This window comes from Larimichthys crocea, chromosome XXI, assembly GCF_000972845.2.
Source record: "Larimichthys crocea isolate SSNF chromosome XXI, L_crocea_2.0, whole genome shotgun sequence".
Classification (NCBI taxonomy): Eukaryota; Metazoa; Chordata; class Actinopteri; family Sciaenidae; genus Larimichthys; species Larimichthys crocea.
In genome coordinates, this window is record NC_040031.1 from 14282051 (window position 1) to 14301855 (window position 19805).

The 19805-nt window shown below is 39.6% G+C and overlaps 1 protein-coding gene across 2 annotated transcripts in view; it reads left to right on the forward strand.

Moving 5' to 3' along the window:
• Positions 1 to 19805, forward strand: part of tp53i11b (tumor protein p53 inducible protein 11b) — a 30783-nt gene that overhangs the window by 5398 nt on the left and 5580 nt on the right. For both annotated transcript variants that reach the window (XM_010757263.3, XM_019260929.2), the window contains one exon: positions 15402 to 15545. In XM_010757263.3, coding sequence (XP_010755565.3) covers positions 15417 to 15545 — 129 coding nt within the window. In that variant the 5' untranslated portion in view covers positions 15402 to 15416. The remainder of the gene's footprint in view (positions 1 to 15401; positions 15546 to 19805) is intronic.

A 19805-nucleotide genomic window follows, 5' to 3' on the forward strand; every position in this document is an offset into this window, starting at 1 on the left:
ACACAAACACACACACACCTTTCCTCAGTACCTGACTTCAAGCAATAGTCAAAACCTCATGGACTTTTAATTGTCCCACTTTGTGAAATACTATTTGACTCCCATTTTATTTCATCTAATGGCAACACACAATAGTTCCTGCTCACTCCTTTTGTTCCAATACATCAACTTTAGTTTAAGGAAACAAATAGCACTTCTTCAAAGAAAGTACTTTCAGTACTCTATTCTGTTTTCTAGTAGAGGTGCCCCACCTCACCTGAAATAAAGACTGCATTGACACGTTGAGATCTACTTTGTCTGAGTCATCTCAGCAGGCGATTGATCAACCCCATTGTACATTTGCTTCAGTGTAATTATTCAGAGCAGCATGTCATCATGTGGGGAAAACATTTAAACGTTTTAAAGTGTGTCACAATTTGGGATGGGTCGAGGCAGATAGCTCGACTGGTCACAATAAGGTGCTGAGGTGTGAGGAGGAAACTCACTGCTGCAGTGCAGATAAGACTGGACTGAAGTTTGCTCACCGCCTCTGCAAATCAATTACTCGCAGCAAGAAGAAACTTTTGGGTGTACGTGGTCCAAAAGATACAAATTTGTTCTTATGCTCTCCTATAAAATGTGCATGCCACTCTAAATAAATGCTGTTTGTGGTATTGTGCACACACAAGTCCTGGCCATAAGTCAATATTATACTGTAATTGACTTTCAGCTGAATCTTGATATGATCATATTGTGTTATTGCTTTTAGAAAATTCAGTTGTCCAAATTTATGGATTAAAATGATACAAACTGATTTTTTAAATTTATTTAATTAAGTTTTGTTGGATCTAATGCAGTGGAAAACTGGAAAATCTGATTATTTACATCATTAACATTTACCACAATAATGTATATGATAATGATTTTCATATCTGTATTGCCGATATTGCCCAGCCTTAATAGTGTTTTAAGCCTTGATATTTTATTTGGAACATTCCTGTTTCTAACAGGATTTTTGACACTAATGAGGCAGAAAAGTGAGCAACTTCTTGCTATTTAAAAATGTTCTTTTAAATAGATTAAAGTTGTGCTGCCACAAACAGGCTCTTGCCAAGGAAATAAGCTGGAGCTAATGCGATCAGGAGACAAATGCAACCTTTTTCCTGATTAGAGGTCTACCTCATCGTGATCAAACACAAAACGTTCTGTGCAGGCTTGATTTGCCACTGGCTAAGGTTGATTCCCTCATTTGTTTCTGTGTAAACTCAGCTGAGCCCTCATGGCATTTGTGGTACTTGGGGGGAAAAAACCTGATTAGCAAGCTGTGTGGGTGTATTCACATTTACCAAGAGGTGGCTTCGACATATCAGCGGATGAGTTAACAATATAGAGTGTGACAAAATTGACAGTAATGACCCGGCATCTTCATCTGGATGCAAATTGGAAATATAAGTTGTACCACTGGTAATATCCAGAGCAAACACCAAGTGCATTGAACATAAATCCATTCAGTGACAATTTATTCACTGGCTGTGGCCTTACTGTGGGTCCTTTTTTTTTTCACTATGAAAGTGAAAAGTGATCTAATTCGCTTTGGATGTTCACAGATTGCTGTGGGCTATCGAGCAAATTCTGCCCATGATTTTAGTAACAAGCTGTCTGAGCTTTTTCTGGCACTCTAATATGTTTCAGGCAAAAGTGTGATTTCCCTTCATCACAGGCCATGCACATGCCTCGACAGAATTTGGGGACATTTTTTTTTAAGTTAGAGCTTTCTAAAAAAGAATCTGCTGCAGTCTTTGGTCCAGATGAAACCAGTAGCCACTGACAAAGGGTTTATTTAGGTTTGCCAGTCTACTTGTAAAATGTCTACTACCCCTGGCAGGCTGCAGGCCATGTTCCACTTCCTGAACAAGAAATACGATTTCCAAGACAAGATTTAATGACTTCTCAAAGGAAATAACTGAAATTCTGTTGTCTGTCCACCAACGATCAAAGGCTGCATATTTTAGATGTTATCTGTGTAACTGAACAAGCTAATGTGAAAAGGCATGCTGTTCACATGTGCCATTTTGAAAGATTGCTTTGTATTGTTTGCAGACGAGAGATGTTGAAATTTTAGCTTCAACATGTCATGTTCCAAGTATCGATTTTCTGTCACAGAGAGCCTCTATTATTTGCACTCCGTCTGCAGTGTGGGAGAATGATAACAATCCAATCACAGTGTCTGAATAGTAACAAACGGTATGTGCCTGTGTTGGGTTCAGGATGCAGCTGTGTATATTGCAGCGTTTGTGGAAGGTGCTTGGTTTACTGATTGGGGGAATTGATTCAAGGGCTTCTGTCATTGCATCAGAGCAAAGAGCCACAGTGACAGTCTGATGAAATGCTGAAATCAGGTTCTTTGTTTTGAACTAGCTTCAGGAGGCATGGATTGTCTCAGGAGAATGGGCCTCATGAGAGGAAGTCATGCTGACCCACTAACCTACGACAGTGAATTCATTGTTGCACAATTTGTAAAATATGAAATAAATCAATCAACAATTAAGACTTGGTATTGGACTTCAATACTTGGACACCAACCAAATTGTGCTATAGTATGCTGTGCAATGGAAGAAGCTACATTGCAGGGGTTGCTAGTTAGATGATGAAAGCTGGTTTGAATTGTAGATCTGTGAGTATGAAGGCTTCTCAGATGCCAAAACACTGCACAGTAGTTTATGGTATGATGAGATGGAGTAAGATTTGGGTCAGGTTCAGCTGTGCCTTTGCATATGGTTCTGGATGTTAGCAGCACAACAAACCTGTCGCTGCTGCAGCAGCTGCGACATTATCGTGCTGCAGAAGGGGAGTCCTGCATTTCTTCATTACTTGGTGTCCTAATAACTTACTAATTATGTGTACACCACCTTAGGTCCCTCAGGTCCTCTGACCAATCATTTCCGGCCATCCCTTGGGCTCGACACAAGCTAATGGTTAACTAGGGCTGTCGCAAAAAAACTGCAATAATGAAATACCACGTTATTGACAAGCCAACCGCAGGGCATGCCACCGCCACAACCGCACATCGCGTCACATCACATCACATTACGTTGTGTTTTGCTACTCAGTTATCCCTCAATTCACAGAGTCTACCATAGTATGATGTCCGGGATTACAATATTACACAGGAGGAAGTCACATAGTTTCTGCTTCACACGCTGTGAAGCTCCCAACTGGAAGCACTGCAGTCTTTTAGTATAACACCAACTGGTCTGTTAATTTCCCATTTCGCCACAGTCCTGCGGGCTGCCAGTATTTCCGTTTAACTGCCAACTTTCAGCCCAATCTGCACCATTGTTACCACTTTACTTGGGTGCTTAATACAGGCAGACACTGAGATAAAAACTCTACTAAGATGAAGCATTATCCTGCTGTACCTCTTACAAAAAGGTGCTGATACCGTGCTCTTCAGCCAGCCTTACCCCACAGCAGGGGAAATTCTTTCACTAACCTACGGGTGACCGTGCCTTCTGAGTTGTGAAACTGTGGAACAAAGTTATTCAAAGAACAGCTCAATGCCCACCTCTTTTCTCTGTTTTTTGAATGAACACGTCTCTACTACTAATTGGCCTTTTATGGTCTTTTAATGGTTGTTTTACCGGTTTATTACTCACTCACTGCACAGTTTTATTGTCTGCTCTCTGGACATGTTTGTAAAGCTCGTGCTGGCTTTTAAATGTGCTATTTGACCTGATATGACTATGTGTGACAAAACGAGGGCCGATGATGAAAGAAAGCTTTTCAGTTTGAGGGTTATGACTCTGTTTTCTAAACTATTTCATCTCTAAAGCTATTAATGTTGAGATGGAACCGCATAATAGATGAAATCAGATGATTTAGTTGGCAAAGCTGTTTGTAAAGTCTGAGAGAGAAAACAGGTCAATGGTAACTGAGGACAGCAATTACCATGTTTCGATATTTCCCTCATGGCGATTTTGGTTTTCAGGTTATTTGTCACGCCAGTCAGCAAATGAAATGTCAACATCATCAATCCAAGTTGTTCTTGGAACACATAACCTTAAACAAACAAAAAAAATGGTAGGTCAGTAAGACTAGTATAACTTTTCCCAAAGAAAACATCTCCCTCTCCCTCATCTTCTGTTTGTATGCCCAATCTTTAAGTGTGTGACAACAAGATAAAGTTGTTGTGCTTCTGGCCTAATACTTAAAAGCTGGACCAGAACCTACACACACTAATGTTGAAACTGGTGGCCGTTACTGTGGAACCCTTTCTTTGTTGGCTCATTTGAACTTTATAGGCGATAAAAGTGTCATTTATTGCTGTGCGAACCTACGTATGTGTGTGTGTGCATCCATTATCACTGCTGTGTCTGGAATGATGAGCAGAGATTATATAACAAGCTGTCTTACACATGTTCAAGCAAGGCAGTGAGGATAAAAATGCAAACATTAGTGAAATGAACTACATTAAATAAGAGAACAATTTAAATGGCAACATGTTCGTTATCCTAAAGATCTCTTTTTGACCTTTACCGAGCAGTTAATTATGCACAAAGAGATCCTTAGAAACACAGATCGAGCCCTCAAATGAGGACTCTTCGTCATCGAGCAGGGCTGCCTAGCAACCAGGTAGCACTTCAACAAGCAAGATGAGCCGAGGAACGAGGCACCAAGTCTTGAAATAGTCGTAATGTGAAATATCAGGGATCAATATTCTGTGCAATTAACCTGGCGCTTATTGATTTGTGGTGACAGCAATACAACACAAATCAGAACCATTACAAAAGTACTACTGAATTCAAAATTCATCACTGTTGTTCACAGTGTGTCGGCCTCAGGAGGTGGACAGCCAGAAAGCTCTTTGAGTTGCTTTAGCACTCACTCATTGTCAGGGAGAGAAAGTAAATGTCCCCAGCCCTGTGGGGTTCCCTAAGAACACAGAAACATGCCTCCCCCACTTTTAGAAATAGCTGATTATCACTTTCCCTTTTTAGTTCTTCAGCACAGTGGTCAGCAAGATCAGAGGAGCAGAAGAATGTGAAAGATGGCATACAGCGGAAAAAAGAAAGTGAAATTTATAGCGAACCAAATTGCCATGCTTTATTTGTAGTATATCTATCGCGTTTGAGTCCTATAATATTAAAATACCCATCATAACCCTCAATCTCCCAAACTAAGCCTACATCTATGCTGCCCCAGCACAGTGTTTCTCTTGATCATTCCCCAACAGGGGGGGAAAATAATGTTTTTAAGATCTATTGGCTACAGTGGGCTGTATGTTTGATAATCTGCATGCTAAATGGGATTGATCTCTAAATTTTAAAACCAACATTTGGAACCAAGGTTTGCAACCTTTCCAGCCCCAGGGAGCTACACGACACAAAATGCTTTTGTGGAGTATAAACAACTGCAAAGTGATTTTTCGTTCCCCTCACTGCAGGACAGAAACAGTAACAACAACAACAGTATCACCACAATTTATAAACCCCAGTCTCTAATCACTACTGTGATTTCAAAATGTTATCATTACTGATCATTATCCGTTGCAGTGTACTTATTACACAGCTATTTAGATTTCTCACAGCTCTTACTGAGATGCACTTGTAGATACCAAATGACCTTATAATGTCATTCTCCCAGGCGAAATGAATCACACAGCACTCTTAAAAGGCTCCACTGTGTCTGTTACTGCCTGAATTTTAAGGCTATTTAAGTAACAATTCAGATTGTTACCCACAAGTTCACCACCATTTTGCAGTGAAATGAAATTCACCTTAATCTACAAAGTGCAGTAACACAAGCCCTTTTACTGAGATGGTGTTATTTTGTAGTGAAGTGTCTGTGGTTTACCCTTGAAACCACTTCTAATATGTCAGCAGTCTTGAGGGAAAAATAATTGGGTGTGTCGAATTTTATCCACTAATAACCATTTGTTGTGCGTCATTAAAGCCTGCCTCATTCGATCATTTAATTAGTCTTAGCTAACAGTTACCCTGGACAACAAGCATTTGACATCTGGTATTTCTAGCTACCTATTGTTCCACTACACCACGAGGCTTTCTTTTCTCCTGACTTAACGCTACAGAGACATGTTGCTCACGCTGTTCATTTAAATTAATGAACGTTAAATAACAGAAACACCTCTCTGTATAATACATTTTCAAAAGCACCACAAGCTACATTCTTCTAAAATGATCAGAAAGTTGAATGAACACCTCTAGTCAACAAAAACTGAACATTGTAACCTTTAATGAAGGTACGATTTATTGCATGCCTGCTGCATTAAACTGTTTTAGCTAGGTGTACCTAATACCCTGGCAACTGAGTGCAAATGTGTAGTTTAACAAGTATTCACAGCCTGGGCTCGTTTTTAAATCCTCTGCGAAAGTACATTAGATTACAATAATGAAACATTTTCCGCTTGATAATCTGCAATTATAGTTACCGCATATCTTAAAATCATAGTGGCAGTGCAATAATATGCTACCGCAAAGATGAGGAAATCAACAACAATCCAACACGTCATCACTGTGCAACATTAAGAATAATAATTATGTACAAGTAATTATTGGTTGGTGTTTTTCTCCCAGATGTACCGTACAGTAAAGCTAAATCAGCGCTCTGAAGCTTCATTTCAGCTTTGTTGGTGTGTATGTTTTGAAGGCAGGGCCTCGTTCTCGTCATCCTTTCGCTGTGTGTGTGTGCTGGATCCCTGCTGAGCTCTGGTGGCTTTGCTCCTCGGAGGAGATCGTTCACCTCCCAGCTGTGTGTGCGCGCCAAGTGTCAGCTCTGCTTTACCTCACCACGTTTTGTACTGCTTCTGCGCTGGCTTCACAGTCAGCCTGCCATGTCAAGATGGCTCCAGAGATAGAAACACCAAACAATCACTTCTAGAGGGACCCCCTCAGTTTGTGTAAGAGATGGTAAAAATAAACCACCTGCCTTTCTTACACACCATAAAATTTCACAATGTGTTGGCACATTCAAGCACAAAGATGTGTCAAGTCAATGACAGTCCTCTTTTTTTCTTCTGGAAATTAATTTTAAGAAGTGGGGGTCATATTATATTCAGGGGGTTGTTGGTTGCTATTATGTTGCTAGGCTGGAGAGTTTCTTTTATAGTGTGTCTAAAACAGGAATGGAGCCATGAAGGAAAAAAAATCCTGATTGTGTTTTTTTGTATTTTTATGTTCAGGCCAGTGCAGCATATCTACCAATACAATCAGATGTTCTCCTTTTACTTCTGGCTGTTATCCACAATCTCTACAGCTGAGTACATTGGACAATACTTGAAACGGTTGTTCAGAAATGCATGATTGGTATCTCACTTTATAAGGAGGAGAGTCATGTAGCATTAAGTTGTGATGATTTCCAATTTGGAAAACAGCTTCTCAACAAGTTTGCATTGTTAAATATATCACCCAAACAGATATATTAGCAACATCTCGGTGGCTGTGACTCTTGGGATACTCAGCTTTGTATGTCATTGTGACTCCCTGAAGATTCACTCTAGCAACACTCTTACATAATGATATTGGAGTTAGTCAGCCCGCAAGAGGGTAATTTCCCTTGCTGCAGTGTGATGTAATAACTGATTATTAGACAGGGAAACTCCAAATCCCAGGAATCATTAGTACTAGTTCACTCAGTAGTAACTGTCCCCAGATGGTTTAACAGTATTAATCTGTGCGATTCAACACAATAATCTATTGATGGAGACTAAGACGGAGTTCTCTCCTCAGACTGACTGCGTGTACAGTTTCCAGAGCATGCATTGTGGTGCTCTGTTCTGACTCAAGATAGGAATTCACTGCCTTCTCCATAGTCCTTTTGTTTATCACCAGCTGTCATAAGCACTGCTTTCTGTGTTCATCTGTTTTCTCTGCCCTTTAGCCACAGCTGAACCTCCTCATTTGTAATTTCCACTACATCAGAGCCATCTTCTGTCAGACAGGGAAGCCATTACTTTAGGTCATTTGAGAAAAATCTGAGTTTTAACACCCTGAGATTGCTGGACACATCTATAGGATCAGGCGCTCCACTTACACAATGTTATGTGCAATCTCTGTCACCAGAACCTACTCTTGACTGAGCTGTACTGATTTAACGGTCAACTGAATGTGTAAAACGTGTGAACACGCAGGACACAGGGAGAGAAAAAGCACCATTTATGACTTCTCATTTTCATCCACCTCACTTGATGCCTCCGCATAAAAAGGGGTTATTGTCAAGTTCTTGATTATTTAATACTGCTATACAAGCTGCTGTAACAAAACAAAAAACGACTGGCATTGGTCCTGTATCAGCTGATAATGGCTTACTGAGAATAGGCGGCAAAATAATGTGAAGGCTGTCACATTGATACCAGAATTTTACACTGCGATACAAGACTAGTCGTAAAATGATACTTAATACCTCTTTCAATATGGCAAAATAAGGTCCAAGGCACACCAAATAGGACAATTTTCTTTGTTCTTTCTTTTAAAATGAAAAACCTGCACACAGCGCTGACAGAAGAAGCCTCTGAACACATATTGAGGACCAGTTGCAATGTTGCTCACAGAATGACAATGTACCTGGGGTGGGTGTTATATTAAATATAAATCCATTACCCTATATCCAGGAGAGATCCTCCAAGGTGGAGACTGGTCACTAAGTCAGTCGATTGTGGATGTCATCCTGATTGTAGATCTGTTTTTACAACTTCCATATGTCGAACTATCATTACTACCAAATGTGTCATGAACAGAGACGGTATGGTTTTTAACACGTAGTATCGCACTCTAGTATACAGTATCAGCTACATACCATGATATACCAACACTAGGATATCATAACAGACCAGGTGTATGAGCCGTATAGTGTTTTAATGTATTCCTTTCAGCAGTGCCTGGTTGGGGCTGTAATGACTTTGTTGACATATAATGAAGTTAACTCCCTCTTTGTGGTCTTGATTGACTGTTGATGGTTACTGGTACACATTAAAAGCCATCCACTAATGTCTCTTCACACCTTTTATTCAGGCAGTCATATTGATTTTGGTTTAAAACAAATGGCTGGAAATATTGTTTTGTAAATCAAACAAGAGTTTATCTACTTCTTTTGGTTTTGACTCATATTGCTGTATGCCACATCTATCCCAGGACAGATCTTGTAAGCATTTCTTGAGGGCAGCAAGAGTCAATCAGTTTAGCACAGATGAGTGGGTATCTGAGGTTGTTGTGGAAATGCTGAACACTCACAGACTTCAAAGTGGAGTCCTAGAGTAACCCAGCTCCACTTGCCCAAGGGCTCTTTACAGTCATGTTGGCCTGCGTCAAGAAAAACTCGTGCCTCATTCTTTCCCAGTGTTTGGATGTGGTCACACATAATCAGAGATATAACCATTTGGTAACACAACTACCAATTGTTATTGGGATCATTTACAGCTACTTGTAATGATACAGTGGTTGTGTTAAGACACATTCTAGTGTCAAGCTTCACCAAAGTCATGAAACCACATCTTAAACCAATCCATGTGGTGAATGTAGAGATATTTTACTGGTGCTAGAGAAAAAATCAGTGGCACCATAGATGTACTAAATTTAATGGCATTCAGACATGGATGTAGACGTTTGAGGTGGGGCTCATTCTTATGGTGCATGATCTTCTGGATATGTGTCCACATTCTTGGGCCTGTAGAGCAAGCACACTACAGGTGACCACCTGCTGAGCCACTAATAATCTGGTTTAACCCTCCGCTGACTCAAATGGGGATAAAACTATTTATTGGTGCAGCTTTTTTAGACTTCTAGACTCAGTGTTTAACAGCCACTTCTTTCATAATGTAAGCTTTTGGGAAAAAGTCTTTTTGGGACCCCTCTAGTCCCATGATGACTGTCATTGCTTTCATTAAATGGTTTGCTTCTCGCTCTCCCTGGGGACTTGCATTCAATGGTTGTTGAGACATTTTTATAAAAACAAAGATGTTAACTTTATGGTTGTCCTACAGGAAAAGCTAGGGGGCTTCTTCTTCTGGGGAATGAATAATAAACCTCATTTACCTCAGGGTCTGAAGGGGTGGCTAAGTGTGTTGCAACAGCAAGACAACACAAACAAGCAGGTCTTAATGTTGTTAGGACATCTGGAATCCAATAAGGGTCAAAGATGTTTGATCTTATTCCAACAGATCACAGGAGACGGGATCTTCCTGTCCTCCCCTTTAAAGTTATACCATGCTGAAGCTCCAGTGTTCCTCAGGGTGACGAGAACTCCATACCATAAACACTAACTGTAAGATGTAATACATTTGCTAAGGTCAGTAGATTATTCTGAGTGGGCACGACAGACCGATATTTCATTGACGATAACTGCTCTCACTTCTGTCTGTGGAGTAGAGGTGTTGTTTTGTGTGTTATCCGCTCTTGGCATTGTATGGCGCTGCTATATATCCCAAACATGGTGATGAAGACATTCAGAGACTGTTGGACAACTGTGTGTCATGTTATTAATGGAAAGAAGGAGGAGATGAGCAGGCTGTAGAGTCTGCTTTCTTATTTTGAGTAACACATTTGTTCACAGTTGCTCCTTCACACCCACACGCTGCTTTGTTCATATGATACAATTATTTTTTTAAAGAACATCTTTCTCGTCACTAAACTGGAGATCTCTCAGGGAGTTGCACATTTCCCATAATATCACCCTCCTATGTTTAACAGCTTTTCCTTTGCACAGCACATGTTCTGTCACAAAACCTCGACAAAGGAACAGAGAGTATTTGTTACTCATATTATTGCTGGTACCAAAGACTTATATGTGTTCTTCTGTGACAAGACTGGCTTTGCGTATCCCACAGAGAGGTAAATGTACTGAAGTTCTGCAAAGACATGCTCAATCACAGAATGTGACTGCAATAGCAGGAGCATCAATAGCATTCTTTCCAGCATAAATCACACCTGCCTTTTATCTTTCTAAAGTCCTTGAGGCTGTTTTTATGCACGTTATCATCACAAATGGAAAGCTTTTCAGAAATGCTTTTTTATTTTTTACACAAAATCAAGGTTGTTGATTGTGCACTGGCCTTCTTAACCAGAAAAAACAGGATTTTTTGTATAGAAATTGCTTCTGAATAAACAATTACTTCAGGAATATCTATGTTTTCTAGAAATTTCTCCACATAGCACTAATTACTGAATGCTTGTCTTAATGTGTTCTGGAGCTATTTTTGGATGTCATATCCAACTTTATTTCAAACATTTTTAGATTCTGTATTATAAACTTCATTTATATTCTAAGGTAAATATGTTTCTAATATATCTAATATATTTATTCACATGGATGTAGTGGTGGAACACGGGGTGCTTCTGTTTGTGGTGGTGAAATAAGTTTTTTTTTTGATTGCCCCCTTGTGTTGTTACAGTTTTCTTGCACTTCTTGCATATCATTGTGGGTTGTTGTACACCATACCACTTCCATACTGTTGAAGTCGCTTCCCTTTTTGGATGCAACTCCTCCACCGTGGAGCTCGTAGTAATGTTACTTTCGCTATCAGCAATGCTTGGTACGTCAATAAGGTGGAATATTGTCACAATATCACATATGATTTATTTTTTTTTACTATGAAATAATACAGATGTAATTAATAACATGATATGGCACAACCCTACAAGGTTACATTCTCCATGAATTTTGAACTATTATTCTGCTGCCTCAGTTTATCTGAAACCCTAAAATTCAGCGTCTCTTCATTCACTCAATAATTCATCATTTTGCACAACTCATAACTTATTCTCATATTCAAGTTCCTCCAGTGTGCATGTGGTTTGGTCCACAACTCGAGTAAATATACATCGACAGTCTGAAGGAGTGAGATGACATACGCCATGTGCTGTATAATTAGTTGAAATGGCTGCAGTTATTTGAAAAAGACTAAAAGTTAAACCCTCTTATAGTCTTTTATACTGACAAGAAGCCACTCATTGGGCACGCATGTCCTCACTTCAGTTGACTGAGTACGGATCAGAGAGTGTTCATTTAGCGCAAAATGTCACCTACGACATCAAGAAGAATGACAGCGAAGAGACCTCATCATCAAAGGTGGATTCAGCCCTGAAAGGTGTTTTCAATAATGAAGGTGCAATTGGTTCGTTGGCAGTTGCTAAGCAACCCCATCAGCATCACTCTCTGTCAAGTCAAGGAGCACTGTCGAGATTCAAAGGGTGAGACGTGCAATGGTATTTTAGCATGTGGGAGAAATGTGTGATTTACCAGTGCATGCGGTGAGGTGTGTCATATTTACTGCTTTATTGCAGATTTTGATGGATACAGTGGTGGACCACATTCAGTGGGCCACAATGTCATTGCTGTTGTGATTGGATCACTTACAGGCACATAACACAATGCATGCTTTCTCTTTTCACATCAGAGAGGATGGTTTCTTTACTTTTCTGTGAATGGGGAAGCTGTGGGATACATATATCGTTTAAGCCTTGATAGAGCAATATATGCATATGGAATAAAGACATTACAAAGGGTGCAGTGTAATAAAGCAAATCCACCATGAGGCTCTTTATTTGACTATTTGAAGTAAAAGTTTGCTTCTTTGGTGTCTATTAGATCTGATAATTGGCATAAATGAGCCTGACGTAAATGTCTCATCAGTGAGTGCACTGATTCACTGAGCATTGAATACAAGTTTACAAGTGTCTCATTGATTTTTGTGTTAAACTTCACAAATAAAGCAATCTTGAACTTGGCTATTATCTGAAGACAATTCAGACTCAGACTTATGTTGTAGCCAGACAATGGATATCCGGCTGAGATCGCATTTCAGTCAATATGTTCTGCCTTGTCTCTCAACATGGACTGTTGCAACCAAAGCACGCTCACATGTGAAATACTGCTCGAGCTACAAATGGAAACCAAAACACTTTTGGTGCTGAAATCTTGGTCCCCTGCCTACAGATTCTTCATCCATATGTAAATGAATATGTTGAATGAGTTACACTATTGGTCGGTCGAGTGTTGGAGTTTCCCCATTCAACGTTGCTCTTTCAATATGAGTAGATGCAAATTTTGGTTGTACATCTTCATTGTACATTTTTAGGCCCAGCTCTCTGAGCTGTGCTCAATGCAGAACTCAAAATAACAATCACTCTGATAAAACAGTGAATACAGATTGAGTCATATCCAAATGAAACATTCTGCAGATAGAAACAAATGAAAGAGCAGCGAGAGTTAAAAGATAGCCAATTAGAATTGTTCTCTTTCAAATCCGTCACCTGAAGATATGAGTGGAGTTCTTGCTTTTTGCATTTTTAACATTTTTTGACAAGTCGTGTCATGTCAGTTCACTGTTAATGGGACCAGTAAATTACATATATTACATTTACATTTCATATCCAGGTATTTACATCATGATCTGAGTAACAATTTAGTAACAATATAGCATGTATACTAGGTTTTGACCTAGCCTTGTTTCAGTTAGGGTTGCCCTTGCACACAGGCCTCACTTCCTGTCCTCCTTCTGTCTTCTTTCCTTCTGCGGTGCCTCTTCCTGCTGATAGTTAGAGAAAAGGGAAAGTCTAGTGCCTCAAGCACTAGGTGGGAGTCCAAGTGGAATGTTTGACAACAGAAGCCAGAACACATGCTGAGTAACCTTCACTGACCTCTGCAATCCTATGTATGCATGCTAGTGTGTGCCAGATTAGCACACTTTCTACTTCCCACCTGTCTTCATATAAGGAGGTATGAAGTGAGGGGGAAGATGCAGACGATGGCAATGAAACTTTGCGTATGAACTTGTGACGTCTTCCAATTTCTCACCAGCATTAAGAAATCACAAATGAATTAAATTTACTGTAATATGATGAGAAGCAGAAAATCATCACATTGGAGACATTTTTTTATTTGCTAATTTAGTAAATTGATTAGTTGGTTATTATTATGATCAATTCATTAATTAACTAATCCACTAGTCATATTTATATTTAGTCCTTTTTCTGTTGTGTTTTTGTTTTTTACAGCCTGTCCAGTTTGGCCTCTGTAAGAAAACCAACAGTAATTCTCTCTGACGTCTATAAAACTGAGCACTTTGTGTTGCTTCCTGGTTGCATTGATTGTTATTTTCTTTTCCTTGTTAGAGGTGTTAGAGGGTGTAGTTCAATAATTGCTCTTGTTGTATCCCTCTAGAGAATTGCACTTTGTAGTAGCCATCAATTTTTAAAAAGACCATCCCATTGTATGTGTGTGCCTACGTGTTTATGCATGCCTTTTTGCCTCCAGATGAACCACAGTGGAGGTAACATTATTGAGTCAGTAAATGACGATCTCTCTTCATTCAACTATTGCTTGTCCCTATTCACTTCACAGGCACTGTTCATTAACACCAGTCAATAGTACCACTGCAGTGCATCCTGTTGTTACAGTTAACAACCAACATAGGCAGAGTAATACAAATAAATGGCATATAAATGTTTGGAATTTCCAATTATCTCTAGTTCAATGCATTGAAGAAATAATTGTTTGAATACGAAGATTAAAAATAATGGGCTGTATTTATTTTATTTATAAGTTGTATTATCAACTTATAAATAAAAGGAAGACTTTTGCTACTAAAACAGTTGTTAAGGTTTAAAAAATTTAGCCAACTTTCTGACCTATAAATGGGAATTATTACAATTCCTGGGTTATGAGCTACATTACTTGGTAAATCTAACAAAGCTTACTGGTTGTACAACAGTGTAGCCTGTTTTTAATCACAGCAGCATCTGTGGATAAAAATAAGTAACGCTGGAGGCTTAAAGATTAGAAGATTATTCTTGAAATAAAAGGCCAGTCAGTATTCATTTCAAACAAGCCAAGGTTAAGGGCATATTGCTGTGCAGACAAAACAGGTCGACATCAAAACCACCTTCCAGTCAGGGAGTCACATATTGACAGTGGAGCTTGATCGATATGGACAGTGAGACCCTCTGTCTTGTCCGAACGCGCAGCTCCATTTACACGTGTGTAAAGAAATAGCCTGTGTCACTGTCTGATCCATTGGCTCTTTGAGTGGGCACCTGCGTCTGTCGGCCTCACGGCAAACCTAGAGGACATCTGGCTCTTGCTTCCAGTCTGACTTAAGAGGAGGGTTTTATGGGTTGCCTGTATTTGCTTGTCCTGTGTTATGTAATTGCGTTGCATAAGTAAAGTCCTCCAAAGGGATTATTGGTAGATTGATACCCACGTCCTGCTTGTGCTGTGGAGAGCTGACTTCTTCAGACCAGAGAAAAAGCTAATTTCCTAAATAAATACAATGTAAACTCAAAATAAACATTTGCCCTCTTTTTTTTTCTTATTTATTCCCACCCTGCGTCATTTAACCTATTCATTTATTTCCTTCCAACAACCCTATCACGTACGCATCTTACCCACCTCTCTTTCCACTTCTTTGTCAGGTGTGTGTGCACACGATGGCGTCTAAACCTCACCCTCCTCTAATGAAGAAGCACAGTCAGACAGACCTGATAAGCCGCCTGAAGAGCCGGAAGATCCTCGGAGTTGGTGGCGAGGATGATGATGGAGAAGTGCACCGCTCAAAGGTCAGATTTCATCATGTGATGTTTTATTTATGTGTCATTTTTAGCGTCACTCAAATGGATGATCTTGCAGCAAAGCATAAACAAAAAAATGACACTGAACCACAGATGCATCTATTAACTCCTCGGAAGAACTATAGATTCCTCTTAAAAGCCACAATCAGCTGTTAATTGGCTCATCACTCTTATTGAGTCTCATTTTGTGCATTTGCTCCTTCTGCTTCAATGAATCTAGATCACGTAATCCCATGAGGTCCCACAGCTCCACTGAGATGTGACTGTCTCCTCTGGGAACTCATGTATTATATTCGTGCCTCACATTTATTTGCACACTCACATAGACTGTGCTCAGTGATGTGTATACCAAAAACATAACAGCACACATGCTGGTTCATGCCAAGAGGTACAAAAACACTTGTTATCTACATGCATGTTGAGCTGCACTGTTGCAAAGGATAATAATATCTCGTTCTGTTTCAGAGGATTCAAATATCAAGATTTCAATCATTTTTTTATTTATTAGAGTGATAGGCAGAGCAGACTGCTCCTCACTGAAATATTAATCAGGCAAGTGAGAGAAGGGAACAGAACAGAAGGGAGCGGGCATACGGTGGTGGCTGATAGCTCGTGATGAGATGCCGGCCCCCTTTTCTCAGCCATCCTGAGTGTTTGTTTTCTCTCTCAATGTTTTAACAAGTAGTCTAACCCGGACATCTGCCACTCAGATCCCCCTCACAAAGCGAACTGGTGGATACAGAATGATGAAGAAAAAGAAACATTTCAATGCTTCAGCGCACATGCCGTTAAAGCTCATTTAATTTGAAAAAGATTCCCGTAGTAGATACTGTCTGTAATGATTGAAGTGATTCAGTCTATGCCAGGACAGTAACACAATACTTTAGCTTATGTGGTCTATTGTATGTGCGGTTTTGAATAGTTTGAATGGTTTCCCTATTTAACTGTGGCATTGACCCTAATTTAGAAATGAAATTGTGGCTCTTAAAATGTGTTTGTTCACTTCTGCTGCATTGTGCTGTTGCTCTTGAGTTGTTCCATTTATCCTTGCCACAAGTGTTTGTAGTAAAGAAACCCATGGGATCTAACATAAGGTTAGCTACACATAGGAGTTGGTTTGGAGAGGAAGCGGTTGACTTTATCCTTGTGGTCCCTGTAAACAAAGGAGGGAAGTGCTCCAGTAGTCCGCTGACTGTCTTTTCCGGCTATTTTTTTTTTTTACTGCTTAGAGATAAGAATACTGTTCCTATTACTTACACTTCAGATAGAGAGAGGCTTTATATTTGAGCTGCCATATGTGAGCGCAGCAGAGACAATGCCCTTCTTGCCCCATTAACTTCCTACTGGTACAATAGTTTGGTGCTAACCTTATGTAGCAACATCCAGACTCTACCAGCATGAGCTCAGGCCTATATAATTCATAACTGGGTAAATGTTTTGCGTATATTTTCCCAGAGGAACATCAATTAGACTTAGTAAAATGGTGCTCCCCATCTTCTTATTGTGACTGCACAAACTGAGAACATCCATCAGCAGCGGGGTGTATACTCGCATGACAAATTTCGGGTTGGCAGAAAGCTGATTTTTCCAGAATATTTTTCATGTTCTCTGGCTGAAAAGTTGCCCTTTGTTTACTGAATGTAGCCGACTGAGTGACTGATGACAAGGCCGGGCCATAGCAGCTGTCATTAAGCGTCATTTTCCACAAACGGCATTGTGTATTTCTTCCTTTTCCTGTTGCTCCCTCTCTCTCCTCAACTCCCATCCGCTCTATTCCACCCCTGGCCAACCCTGTGCCATCAGTTGTTAGTTCCCCTCGAGTGTTTCTCATGCCACTCATGAATATTTATGTGTTTCTGTCAAAAACAACCCCTGAAACCATGGCACAGGAAGGCTGATTCACCTGGTCACATGATCACAGCTGGCAAAGATGGATACGTGTAGAGGTGCTTCGGCTGCAGTGCAGGGAGAGATGCAGTGCATTCTTTACCTTCATATTTTTAGGGTTTGACGACAGAGTTGTCTTATCTTGAGGGCTCTGCTCTGAGATCAAAGCTAGTAGCAGCCGTGAGTGAGAGGAAATGTTAAAGAAAACCATAACACAGAATTTCCCCTTTTCTACATTTCACTGAAGGCACATTAAATCTCGTCATAAATCTTCCTCTCTTCTCTTTTTGACATCATAAAATAAATCTGTAAAACTCCTTAAAAGAGCCTTTTGGCATCACTCCATTGGTTGTGTGTGCATGCTGCAAATGCACGCATGCAAGAATATCTTCTTATATAGTTGTAAATGTGGATGCATAGTATATGTTTCACTGTTTTTGAGTGATGTTTATAGCCCTAAATGTACTATAACAGTAGCTATATGGGTGAAATCATTATCACATTGTAAATGAGGGTATTTTCCAATATGAATATACATTACAAAATGTTTGAGGTACTTCGGCTGCAATGCAGGGTAAAATGCAGAATCGCATCTAAAATTATGAAACTAATGTTCAGCGCTATGAGTGTCCCACTGTTATGCATCGATTTAAGAGCTTATGTGTAAAAATATTTTTTTCAACAGCTGATTTGGGCTCGTATGACGGCATGTTCTTCTCATGGTGTCATCCGATAAAACCACGAGATATAGTACAGTTGTTCCTGAAAATGTTCCGGTAACATTTACATGGTGGCAAAACCCTTATGACACGAATCATTTTGTTTCATTCACTCAGACATTTCACTGGCTCATCAAGCAGAAAACTACTTACCAACAGATAGTGAGCTCTCTGTAAATACTGCCTGCCAGAAACTGATTCATCTTCTCTGCTTTAGTGGTTTTCATGCCTCATTGTTATTTTTAGCTTCAGTGATGTTACAGTATGTCTCACTGCAACACAAGGACCGTTTTTAAGATGTTTAATGATGAAGCAAACTCATTGATGTTAGGGGCAGTGATAGGACCTGAAGGCTTTGGATGAAGGCATTCAGCCTCACAGTCAACCAACAAAGGTATTCAGTTTACTGTTTGTTCAGGCAGAAAACTGGGTTGATGTTTTTCTCTGTCTTCTTTTCAGTTCTCTTTCTCTTTCTCTTCTTCTTTTAGGATAAAAAACAAACAAAATATCTGAATCTGAGCTCACTCGCTCTCTGAACCACCTCGTTTGTTTTTCCATTATGCGCAGGCATACACACAGACACACACAATGTCTCTTTCCATGTTATATATATGTGACCTTTTTAGTATTTCCTTGAACTTGGAACATGTTGCGTATGTGATGTTGAAAGGAACCGTTAGTACTCATCGCATACTGTTTTTGGCTTTGTTAAGAGGTTTGTTCATTTGCTTCACATGCGTTATTGTTGTGTGTTTTTTAAATATTAATTTTATAGTCTACACAGTGTCAGAACATTTAGAAATTACCGTTATTATTTCCCAGAGGCCAGGGAGATGTCTTCAGATCGTTTGCTTTGTCTGAGCAGTCTGCCATGCAAAAATATCCAGTTTGCAAAAGCAGAAAATCTCCCATTTCAGAAGCTGGTACCAGCAAATGTTTGTCTTTTTGTTTGATGAATGACTTGAAGGATTAATTGATTATTAAATGTGCTGTCGATACAGTTCTGTCTGTCAATATAATTGACTAATCGTTTCATCACTACTTCATACCAGCTCTCAGAGTGTTAACAACAGATAATGATACATAGATGAATCTTAGTATGCTGGCAAAATCAGACTGAACAGAACTGGAGCCAGAGACGGATCATGCTTGGATGCTTTTATTTTTTTGGTTTATTGGAGATATTGATGTAGTAGAGTAGGAAAAACAAATTGCCACTCATTATCATTCCACCATGTTCCCTAAATGCATCTGTGATCTATGATAAAAGATGCATATCCTAACCAGAATTATGAGGGAAATGCTGCTGGGTGTGTCTTTCCAATATTGCTGTTTAATAAAGATTCATTCTGTGTGTCAATTCATGAAATCTTAAGTGTTTTCTAAATGTCAAAAATGAACTATTACTTTCAATTTGTCACAATTTTCTCCCACTAAATGCTCCAAGCCCTGAGGATTATAAATTGTGTACTGCGTGGTGTTCATGATGCTAGGATTAAGTTAATTTATAGCAAATAAGATTTTTCTTCTGGCATCGACTTGGCTGTTGGTTATTCATCCAGAATTCACTGCAAGATGTTGTTTTGACATACCCTCTTAATCTTCAGAGGGTGATTAAGGAGGTGAATACATTTATAGTCTC